This window comes from Mytilus trossulus, chromosome 6, assembly GCF_036588685.1.
Source record: "Mytilus trossulus isolate FHL-02 chromosome 6, PNRI_Mtr1.1.1.hap1, whole genome shotgun sequence".
NCBI lineage: Eukaryota > Metazoa > Mollusca > Bivalvia > Mytilida > Mytilidae > Mytilus > Mytilus trossulus.
Window position 1 is genome coordinate 3,931,236 of NC_086378.1, and position 13,042 is coordinate 3,944,277.

The 13,042-nt window shown below is 31.9% G+C and overlaps 1 protein-coding gene across 4 annotated transcripts in view; it reads right to left on the reverse strand.

Annotated features, from left to right (window-relative positions):
* Positions 1–3,303: 3,303 nt before the first annotated feature.
* The window catches only part of LOC134720610 (protein capicua homolog), a 38,554-nt gene continuing 28,815 nt past the window's right edge, over positions 3,304–13,042 (reverse strand). For 3 of the 4 annotated variants that reach the window (XM_063582969.1, XM_063582970.1, XM_063582966.1), the window contains exons 19-21: positions 11,300–11,590; positions 9,360–9,506; positions 3,304–8,667 (exon numbers count right to left, since the gene is read on the reverse strand). In XM_063582969.1, the coding sequence (XP_063439039.1) occupies positions 8,459–8,667; positions 9,360–9,506; positions 11,300–11,590 (647 nt within the window). In that variant the 3' untranslated portion in view covers positions 3,304–8,458. The remainder of the gene's footprint in view (positions 8,668–9,359; positions 9,507–11,299; positions 11,591–13,042) is intronic. The other variant, XR_010107760.1, reaches the window with a different exon arrangement.

Here is a 13,042-nt window from a genome sequence, read left to right on the forward strand (position 1 = left end):
TCTGTATTCGCACACAGATACCAAGGTCTGTGCACTTTTAGTTTTGTATAATTGAGTGTGCTTTTCAACATATTGGAGCATTTTTTTAACTCAATATCTACTACTAGTGTCTGGTTCACTCGTCAGGGTAATCTTATTGCTGTCATTTCAAATCTGGTTGGTCCTGTCAAGTACAGCTGTGGCATGTGCACATGTTACGTGTATAGCAATCATCAAGAGCCACTGAACGCTACAAAACAAGCCACCAACTTTACTTGGATTTGTCCATCATATGACACCGCAGACCTGCTTAAATCCTTTACAGTCACCTCATCTAAAATTTAAGAAAAAACAGCATCTCGTATTAAAAACATACTGGTGACAGCCTCCAACACATAAAAGAAACAGTTGTAAGAACTCAACTGTATCAAAATGGTTACATCACTGGTATGATAGGAATAAATGATAGTTACATATTTATTTATCAACTCAACTGGCATATATATAAGCACTACAATAATCTATAGTAGATTCCAACACCAAGTCACTCAAGCATATATTTAAAATTTATGAATATTACATTGAAGTATCAGAATTTCAAAGTGAAAATGAAGGTACCACAATGTTGCTAAAGCATAAATGGCAGCTTTTAAAGACCAGTTGACATTCTTTCTACCTAATAAAAGACCAAATGTACAGAATGATACATTAATCAACACTTATTCATAAATGTTATAGGCAGTTTCAATTATAACAGAATAAACTGCATAATCTTGCACAATTGACACTAATGCGTGTCTCTACGATAGCAATGGATCTTATAATTAAATTCCTTTTGCTACCCCGACTAATTTTGGACACATTTAAAGGTACAGCGCTGAGATAACTGAAAGGACGCACTAAAAATTTATAAGGGGACTTCAGTCAAGTCAGGGAAAAAACAAATGTCAGCAATAATAAAATATCGATGGTCAACAACACAACATATCTACGCCAAGGCACAAAAAAAGTACAAAGACCACAACATAGAAAACTAATGACAGAGCTGCACGACACCCACCAAAACATGTCTCAGTTGCTGATGTATAGCAGATAAATGGAAAATGATAAAACCTTATTTTAGAATCATCGAGAAATTACGTATAAATGAAACATCAAAAAGTAAAAATTCATGAGGACAAACAGCAGTAGATTAAATATAGCTTTATCACAGGAAATTAAACGATTGATTAACAAGGAAGTGAGTAACTCAAACTATAACTATACCTAACCCTTACAGAGGAGAATTCATAACCATCTTGGAAATGCATTAACAACAAAAAGTCCGACAAGGAATTGTATCTCTACTTACCAAAATACAAAGTTGCAGACCAAGACATTAATATGCGAAGACAAGTAAACAGCAATGTACAATATGGATTATTGCCAAAGCGATGGGTACAAACAATATTTCCTCAAAGAGTGGTAAAAGAACCTGCAATTCAACAGCTCACTTCTTTAAACAATCTATAAATATATAGAACCACACCAGTTTAGTGTCAAAGCCTATCCACTACTTTGAAAAAAACAATAGTTCAGTCATATGTGATTATAGATCGTTCTTTCTCTTTAAATAAGTGGTCTTGCATTTATTTATACTGTTTTACATTTTAACGGTATTTTTAACATTCTCATATAAGTGGAAGGATTGGCTAGCCATAAACCCAGGTTCACTCCCCCCTTTTCCCATTTTCTTAAAATGTTCTATACCAAGTCAGTAATATTACATTTGTTATCAGATGGTTCGGTTCTAAGTGTGTTGTATTGGTGGGTTATTGTTGCACTTTTAAATTGTTTCGGTCCTCGTTTTTAGTTTATAACCCGGATTTGTTTTCTCTCAATTGATTTATGACTTTTGAGCGGCGTTTTACTACTGTGGCCTTTATTCAATGCAGCGTTTGATAAACAGCAATGTTAACAACCAAAAACAGACGACGTGTCATTAGGTATTTATCATCAAGCAGCTCGTACTCAAGACTTTGAAAAACGTCACCAGTGTCTGAGCAGACAATTGACGAGCCAGGGATATGTCAAAGAACATCGCGTCCTTTTCTAAAACAAAAAAGTCTATTGGAAGGTATCAAGACCTTGTTTATAAATATTCCGTATCAACTTCACAAATAGTACACGATGGTCTTGTAGTATAGATCGGCTGGATACTGACGTTGTTTATCATCTTAATAAAATGTTATAGTATTCTTCGATTGTCTTTATAATTCCTTTTGCTGTTTAGTCTGTTTTTGGTGATATCCATTTGACGTGACTCTCTATACATCCTGCCATTGTGTAATTGTTATGAACATTTTTGTATTCTTGTCTTTCATTTTTGCTACTGTGCTATGTCTATATGCCATATTTCTTTGTTTCCATAGGTTCTTTAGATTATAACACAATGGTGACTTATTCGAAGAACGTGTCTTGCTGATAATTGAATGAAATATACTGTAACAAGAACTTTTGTTACATAAAACACAATTTTCTTCACTTTAAAAAAAAAACTTGCTCACTACAATATCAATGCACATGTCCAAGATGCATTGCATCTCCGACAGGCTACCTTTGGAAATGAGAAGTTGTTCATAGATGATGCCTCTGTTGACATTAGTTACTTCTCTTAATTTTCAATGTTGTGTTTTAAAAAGACTTGTCTGTTCGTTTTTGTCGTAGATATGTTTGTTTGTCTTCGTATTACACGAGTTCTGAAGTTCTTTACCTTCCTCTGCTATTACAATGATTGATTGATTGATTTTGGTGGTCAATGCTACTTTTATCATTGTTGTGTTATCTTGTGGCGATAAGCTTGTATTAGGGGAGGGAGCCTTTTTGCCCACTTAGAACAATCAGAAGTTAAGCTAACAATCCTAGTCGACTAAGATTGGAGTCGAGCACATCTTCCATTTGAAATACAAGAATGTACAAGTAACTTAACAGGTGACAAGTTTTATGGCTTAAAGGACCCAAATATAATTACTTTCGAATTCTGGCAATATACCGTAATTCTGTAATGTGTATTACTGTAATTCTGTAATGTGTATTAATGTATGTATCAGTACTCTCTATCAGCAAACAGGAGCCTACACATACATGTCTGATAATAGATCAGACTTTTTTCAAATATCAAATATAGATGAAGAGACGCAAGTAAAAACATAGACAAGCAGTTTGCAGAGGGAAACAGACAAAACAGTTCTGCCATTACATAATCCATGTAGGCATTGAAAAATACTGGTAATCATACCACAATCATATCTCAAATAATATTTTAAATTGAATTAAAAATAAACACATTTTTAAGTTGTTTTTATTCTTTACAAATAAGTAAAGATATAACATGTATTATGTAAGCTTGTCAATTCTACTTATATACAAATCTCCCGAGAGATCACATGAACTTTTGTACCTCTAATAAAGGAGAGTTCTATCACAGACACTGATAAGATCATCCCTGTTTTAAATATTCATACCATGAAACCTTTGAACTGTAAAAATTGTGTGGGCTATTAAATCAGAAACTAGAGTCTTTAAATCAATACTATGGTATGTTTCTAAGGAAGAAGGAGATAGTTTATACAACTAATTGTACTACTTCCTTATTTTTCTTCTGTTTTAGTTGTTGTAGGAGATTAGTATTCTGTCAATTTTTATATCAGAAAAGTGCAGGTCAATAAATGTATAGGATGCAAATGTTACTTAGGAAAAGGGATTAAGGTAGTACTCAACACTTTCACTAAAATTAATTTGGCTATTTTAATTTTCATAAAATTTGGACAATGTATTTACTTTGACCATCCAACAAATTTTAAAAATTTTGAACCAATCATTTTGTCAGAAAAATTACACTGGTTATATAGCAGTTTGACAAACACCAATTTTGATAATTCAGAAGCTTAACATTCCCTTTACAACACAATGTAATTAAAACGTTTAGCTGACTTTACAGAGTTATCTCCCTGTAGTGTATGGAACCACCTTAAGTCAATATCAATGACTGAAATTTTGCTATACATTTATTTTTCTAGAGTTATATTATGGTGAAAATATAATCTGTGTTATCTAATTTAAAGAACTTATGCCTTAAAATGACAACAAGTAGGCTTTGTGTAAAGTAATTTTGACAAACAAATATTTCCGTATTTCGACACATAAATCTTCCCTGTGGTAGATGACTTATCTAATAACTCTTTGAAATTCTCAATTAGGGTGCCACTTCTGAAGTAGGAACTGCTTCCCCTTGGTGTGCACCTCACTTCACGCCTAATTTTTGTGGTTTTTATGTTGCTTGGTCTTCATCAGTTTTCTATGTTGTGTTTTGTATACTGTTTATATACTTTACATATTCTAATTAGGAGTTTAAGATAACGAATAGCAATAATAACACTGGTCTTTGGGTTTAGTCAAGTAAATGTATGTCATGAATTAGTCTTCTGTATCCTATATTATCCACATATATTCAAAAAAATATATTTGTATATTTAAAACATGGATGATCTGTGTTTTAAACAAATATTTACAATATATACAACAGATTCACAAAAAAGTAGGAATGGTACATTACACATGTTGTTTACATATATACACTATCAATGGTACACAACACATATGATACATATATTCATTATTTACATTTCCTTTGGTCATCCAAATTCAAGTTCAGTTTCACCTTGTATTTTATGCTAAAAACAAAGTTTAAGGTTAAAATTATTACAGTGTAATAACCACAAACAACATGGGTCAATAAGCCACCTATCAAAAGCAATAACAACAACAAACACAAAATTGTTCAATATTGCAACAGGTAGAAGATAAATTTTGCTTGACAGAAAAAAATAGTCTGACTTATCAAAGTTTAAAGGGGCTTATGACAAATGAAGCCACATATACGACAACATATACAGAAACCTGTAGTACTGGAAATCTACTTTTAAAAGTCAGTACTGTTTTGTTACTCTAAAATTATTGTAATATTTAGGTACCGTATTTTACAGTACTTTATTTGTACTTGAAATTTCTTTAAGTAATGATTTTCAAACATGGAATATTGTATTATTTCTGTACCAAAATATTTAGTACAAATCAAGTACTGTAAATTATAAGTACCTAAATATTACAATAGTTTTAAAGTAAAGAAATAGTACTAAATATTAAAAGTAAATTTCCAGTACTGCATTTTTTAAGTACAGAAATAGTACCTATGAAAAAGTAGCTGTGTATTATAAGAGATTTGAACAGCAATACCAAATTTCGTAATGAATTTCTGAATTTATTTTTTCTATACATACATATTCTAAATTTAGATCAATTTAATCTGTCAATAATAATATATGACAGGAGTAAAAATTCTTAAGCATAAACCTGGGGTTAATATATATACTTGTTTTGATAATATTGATTTTGTGTCTTAACTAAACAGTGAAGAAACTATATTTTATCTTGATGTGTTTGTTGAAGAAGGAAAATTCAAGAACTCACACACCTCACATAAAATTCTCTCCTTTAAATTTAAGGGTTGTTCCATAATAGCAGACATGGGACATACTAAACCGAAATAATCTTAAAAAATAAACAACAAAAAATATTCTGAGCGCATTTCATTTTACTAAAGGGAGATGATCTAATAAAAAACAACAATTAAAAAGTCATTCTACATTACATAGTAATCGAAATATTGCACTTAAAAGAAGTGAGATCCTTTTTGTTTTTAAACACATGAAAGCTCATTTAATTCTGCTTGCCACCAATAAATTCTCACAAACAATAGACCTTTGAAAAATTCTTAACATTCACATTAAATACAAGAAAAACTGAACATAAATTTGTGTATAACCCATTTTACATTTATAAAAAATATAGCACTCAAATCAAAGGGAGATAATTGTCGTTTAAAATCAGGAAAATGTTAATAAAATACACTAACCATTCTAAAACAAATGACTAACCTTTTAACATATCTCTTTACTTTAATATTAATTCAAGAAGTAAAATATCCTATATAACAACAGTTTAAGATACCAAATGTAAGGTACAACGATAAAATAAGAGCATTCTCTTGGCAACCTTTTGTTCAACATGATTTTATTTTCAAGACAAACAAATTACATTCAACTTCCGACATAATATATTTATGTTACAACATCCATTATTTAAATATAAAGGAAATGGCAGCTAAGGCATAAATTTTTTGATTCATTTTCATTTTCACCATATTATTAAAATTATTGATATCTTGCGTCACAAGTAATCAACTTTCCACGATCTTTTTTGCAAGTTATGATATGTAATTTGTAAAGTTTGTTGAGATTAACCATTTTGTGTTTGTCATACAACTAGTTATGTTGGACCAAAATTTCTGGTCAATGGTCACCTTTAATCCTAAAATTGTGACCTGATTTTCTTTCAACTTACATTTATATTCCAAACAAATATTTCAATAACAACATTTGTGTTATCATACATATTTTAGTCAGGAGAATGATTTTGAAAATATCTGAATATAGCGGTCAATCTTGTTATGTTGCTAACCTTGTGTTTAAAATAACAATTTAATTTGCAGTAGTGTAAGATATCAACAATATTCACTATAACAAACAAACACCCTCTACAAATAACAAATATTTCAGGGGGTAACAACAGGAGATTTCATACCAGGGGTAACAAAAGGAGAAGCACTTTATACATGTTATATATATAAATATATCTATCTCTTAACACTATACATCATACTCTAGAAATATGTACATAAAATCAGTTTAAAATAAGTTTAATTGAAAAATTCTGATTGCACATCTTCAAATAACTTTAAAGTACAGTAATCCTATCCATCTGTTTTCTGCTATGATCACCCTCCCTCTAAATATTTCATCATAAGGAGTAAACCAAACTGTAAGAAGTTTGAAAGTACCTTTCATTTTAAAAATTAAACCAAACTGTGAGAAGTTTGAAAGTACCTAATTAAACCAAACTGTAAAAAGTTTGAAAGTACCGATCATCTTTCATGCAAATTGTTCGAACTCTTAATCGCACTTGAACTGTAGACTTGTTCAAAAATAAAACAATTGTTCAGTATAGACAAACAGGTGACTGTAGAAGTGGTCTGTATAGACAGGTTAAATTGGTGACTCAAGTTTCTGCTGCAATAGCTGTTATTATCATACTAAATTCCATAAAGTTAATTGAATTCATATTACGAGTCATTATAATTTTAAAAATTGACCTTACCATTCTAAATAACAACAAAAAATAAACAATTTAAATTCTAAGTTCGAATCAAAGGTCCTTACATCAATATGATGGAACACAGACATACATAGTACACTATTTCATCTTAAACATAATAATAATCTCATATTTTGTTTTCATTTGACTGCTGAATATATTTTTCACTTGTTCTTCATAAGATAATAAGATTTCCTTTAGATAAATTATAATTATAAAACATGAAAACTTTGAAGAAAACATATTAAAAAACATCTTCAAGTAACATCCAATGCATGGACAATATATTTTGATGTTTGTATAATTTTACAGGCCACCCTGCCATTTCATGATATCGTTTTTCCTAGTTCATTTCACTGTGAAATCTTGGTCAAAACACTAAATTTGCATATATAAATAAGGTCATATCAATATGAACATGTGTTGTCTTAGTTTCAAGATACTGTGCCCACAATTTAATTGTACACTAACCCAACTTATAGTTTAACCAAGTATGTAACAGATAAAGGGACATAACCAAGTATGTAATAAAAAACCAAACAGACTATTAAACAGATGGATAAACACAAAGACTGCAAAACCTATCATTCCAACTTGTTGAAAGGTATAATAATTTCAATAGGATAAATAAATATAATTTAAAAAAACAACTTTTTTTTTCTTTTCTAGATAATAATTCTAGCATTTCAAATAAAAAACTTCAAGTGTTATTAGCCTATATAAATAACTTATACATTAAATTACTTTCCACTAAATATTTGTTCAAATCATTGCATTATTAAGGATTTCAGCCATTCCATCTAAAACAACTCAATAATTATAAACAGTTAAGATTTGACCAACCATCACATTGTAACATTGTCTTGAGATTTACTTGTGAAGCTTTTAATCCAAGGGCAATCGTTCTTTTTATGATATTCTAATACAGTTTGTAATCCAAGGGCAATCGTTCTTTTTCTGATATTCTAATACAGTTAGTCATCCAAGCTAAAACATTGCTTTTCATTTTAAGACCAAACCTATAAACAGTTTGTTGTCCATTTCTGTACATATTTACAAAGATTCTTATATATATACACAACTTACAACAACTAAAATCTAAAGTAACAAATATTATATTTTAAAATTAAAATATATTTCATTCCAAAAAGGACCTGCCTCTTTGAATTCTCTCCAAATATGCTGCCATCGTTCTGACTGGGCCTGCCCAGAGTTATCTTCCTTGACATCATTCTGACTGCCCCTGTCCGGAGTTATCTCCCCCTTGAATGCTGCCAGTACTTCCTATAGAATTAGAATCCTCTCCTGTAGCTGCCCTCTCTACTGCCGCTGACTGAGCCATCATTTTCTGTCGAACTTCTCGTATCTTTAACTGTAGACAAGTTTTGGTGGGGAATATACTTGCATGCTCTGATTGAAATGAGGCTGTTGCTTGTGCTGTAAAGAAACGACATCCTTAAACTAGTTACTGTGGATTCATTTATTTTCAAGGGTATTAATTTTCACAGATTAAGGAGAACTCTTTAGTGGTTTTACTAATCTCTGCATACACATCCTATAAAAGGAGTAATTTGTTGGAACATTTGAATTCCTCATTCACCTGTACCCATGAAAACCACAAAAATTGGTATACAACGAATAATAATGAAGAGAGATTTCAGAGGTTTTGTCTGTATCATGTTTACTGGGAGATTTTGTTTGGTTTTAGCAGTATCTATATTATACTTTTCGTGTCATGATAGTGTTCTAATAATGATCATAACTTGATCATTTACCTTTTTATTACTGTTTTTATTGCATAACTATGAACTTAAAATTGGTGGTTTCTTGTGTCAGAGGGAAAATTTGAAAGAGGAATCCCCTTCTATCAAGACATTCCTTCTAAAAATAAAATGCAACAATTTTGGCAGAGATGGATTGGAGAGGATTGTAAAAGTAAGTGATCAATTGGTTATTTATGATGGCTGTTATATTAATCAATTAAAAGGATGATGGCAAGTACTGATAGGAAGACAGTAAAGATGAAAGTTTGGGATTATTCAAGATTAATAGCCAAAACAATTAAATAAAGTTTTTATACTCATAGCATTGATAACGTGTTCTCCTAATGAGTCAGAGAAGATACCAACCTGATGGAAACAGTCCATACTCCTCAAATAACTGCATCACAAGTTGTCTCCTCTGATCCAAGATCCTTCTCAACGAGGAAAACTGTCCTGGAGAACTTGGTGTCTTAGGTGTTCTTGGTGAACCTAAACTAACATCACCAAACTCATCTGTAAATAAGTTAATATATATACAATCATATTTATATCATAAATAAACATAAAATCTACCGTCACCAAACTCATCTGTATATAAGTTAATAAACTATCATGTATATATAATAGTAACTTCTAACATGTCTAAATATAAATTTACAGCTAATCATCTCAAGACAATCATCGTTTCTTAATACATAGTTTTAAAGCTGTTGAAATGAGGTGATCAAACATATCAGTGATATTGTTGTCTTTTTTTCAAAACTACCTCTACCCTTTTTTTAGGGGGAAAATGCAGCTGTTTATTTGGAAATTGGGAAATTTTTAATAAGAATTAATAGTACTTAAAGTTGAATTTTGAGCTTTATATAATTGATAAGTCAAGTCATAACAGTTCATGATTTTAATTTTTAATGTTCAAAGATCTATTTTCCTGTCCTTCAACCCCTTGAACATATCAACAAGCTCATTCAAGTCATTGTCATTTAAAGGATAATTGAATGAGCAAATTCTCATAGTTGCATCCAGATTTCGCTGGGTCATCCTATTCCTTTTTGGAGTGAGAATGTTTGGAGACAAAGGCCCTTGTAGATGATGATGACAGTGCAGACAGCTCGCAAATTTTACACATAAAACCATTTTTGGAATGAGAGAAGTAAAGCCAGGTATATTTGTGCTCATATTTTTGGGATGAAAATTTTCTTTGATCAATCTTTACAGTATCAACAGGACTTTCACAGAAGCTGACAGGAGCTGCTGAAGTCTCAGAAAGAGATGTTGGTGCAGAAACTTTCTCAATTGTAAAAGACTGATCATTAACATTGTCAACATTGCCATGATTACTATCATTTGTTTCATTAGTTTCACAAACTTCTCTAACAACAGAACAATGTATTCAATAGCTTTAGCAACTTCCGATTTTATTTTAGTGACTTTATTAACTTTATTAATTTTTTTGAACACATCTCCAATCTTCTGTAAACCTTTGCCGTCTTTTTTACTGAGTTTTTTTACGTTATATTTTGAATTGCGAGACATTCTAAACCGGAAAGGAACATTTGAGGGCAGGAAAAGAAACGATAAAATTGTAACCGGAAAAGAACATTAGTGGGAGGGGAAAGAAACGAATAGAATGACGGTACATACACATGTTTTACACAAATCATTTTACAAGCACCTGAATGATCAGAATCAGAATCCTTGATCTCAAAAACGCTTTAATCCTATCAAAATAATACGAAATTTACACAGCATTACTACAAATGCAATCACTGTTTGGGAAAATGTACAACTAATTGGGAAGAATTTCAAGCCATTTTTTTTTGTAATTGGGAATTTTCTCCAGGGGAAAAGGCCGAATATCGGCGGTAATTTGAGGCTAACAATATCACTGCATATATAAAACAGTATTCTTTAAATGGAATTGGCTAACCTCCCTTACACTTCTTTTAAATTGTGTAAATTGTCCTTTAACTAGAAACACCCTTATACTCCCCCTTTTTTTACCCTAATTGCTTAATGATTTTAGCCATGACCCCCATAACCATCCCTTTATAAATAGTAAGGAAAACAGTTGGGACTATCATCCCCAAAATCAATCCCAACCTTCCTTTTGTGGTATTGAACCGTCTTATTAAATTTCATAGAAATCCATGCACTTAACCTAAAGTTATTGTCCTGAAAACCAAACATGTCTTCGGACGATGCAGATGTCCACATCATACTATTATATGAACGCAACAATTGTTTAAAGTCATATAAAAATCTATACCTGTTTTATGTTACAAACTAATCAAAAGAGTTCTTACCAGGTTTGGTCAAGACTGCAGTATCTGCTAACGTCTCAAGATTGAAACTTTTACCAAAGAACATGTTATCATCATTAAATCTAGCACTTCGAGGTGTTCCTGTCATTGGTGTGCGAGGTGTCCCTAATGGTGTTCCTAACGGTGTCCCTAAAGGTGTTCCTAATGGAGTTCCTAAAGGTGTTCCTAATGGCGTTCCCATTGGTGTTCCTTCTGACTCACTGGATACTTTCTTGTAGCTGGGAGATTGTCCTTCATACAGTTCTATATCTTTGGGAGTCAGTTCACCTGTAGCTGAAAAAAGCGATATAAAATACATTCTTTCTGTATAATATAAATATGTTTGTATGTTTACTGACTTTGGAGCATACTCTGTTAGGACTCCTGCAAGGTTAAATACAATATAGCCATTTCCTGATGTCACCACTTTTAAGGCATACCGTTTTTATTTGATATATTTACAGTCATTTCATTTTCTATGATGTTAAAAATGTTCAAAGTAGTTCTCTTAGAATAACTATTAAATGAAGATGTTCACAGCATTATCAATTTGTTGACACCAACCCATAGTCCAGATTTCTAAGTGCAGTCCCTTGGGCCTATGTATGTAATTTTATGGAACAGCCCTAAGTACTTCAGTACCCAAGGGTAACTGGGGTATAGAAATATGGTCATTTGGTCTTCTCTCGACCGACAGTAAAGTAGGGGGTCTGTTTGGCTGTGCGTGATGTATCAAGTTCGCAGTCACGTCCCTTCAGAAGGGGGACATTAAATCTGATGTCTTGTGTAAAGAGAGTGCCACGCTCTTTGCACGTTAAGAACCGTGCAACAACTCTTTGAGGGGTCAGTAGGTTGCCTGTTGCAAGGCAAAATTTCTGTCTCTATCCATTTTACCCTCATTTCTCAGTGGCAGTCCAAATTTCACCGACCATCCCAGATGGCCTCTATTGTATCAACCTACCTATTGTATTTATTGTGAACTTGTTCTCGTCATGAATATGCATGAAATATTTGCCACTAGACGTTAAGCAACCAACAATCAATCAATAAGTACCTCAGTTAATTAATATAATATAAGAGAACAATAAACCAAATATTTACTATTTTTATCTCTGCTAAATATTGTAACAAGGACAAACTGTCTGTCCAACATATGAATAGTTCTGTATATAATCTGGAAATGCCTACCTACAGATGACTATATAAAAGTAGTCACATGACTTTCTTATGTATTCACACGACTTTCTAATGAAGCGACATAACTTTCTATTGTAGTCACATGACTTTCTTATGTATCCACATGACTTTCTTATGTAGCCACATGACTTTCTAATGAAGCCACATGACTTTCTTATGTAGCCACATGACTTTCTAATGTAGCCACATGACTTTCTTATGAAGCCACATGACTTTCTAATGAAGCCACATGACTTTCTTTCTTATGTAGCCACATGACTTTCTTATGTAGCCACATGACTTTCTAATGAAGCCACATGACTTTCTAATGAAGCCACATGACTTTCTTATGTAGCCACGTGACTTTCTTATGTAGCCACATGACTTTCTTATGTAGCCAAATGACTTTCTTATGTAGCCACATGACTTTCTTATGTAGCCACATGACTTTCTAATGAAGCCACATGACTTTCTAATGTAGCCACATGACTTTCTAATATATTTCTACATCAGGGGGTAGCTTTCTGCCTAATTATAGACGTGTGACTCTGTAATATGAAGATCTTTTTA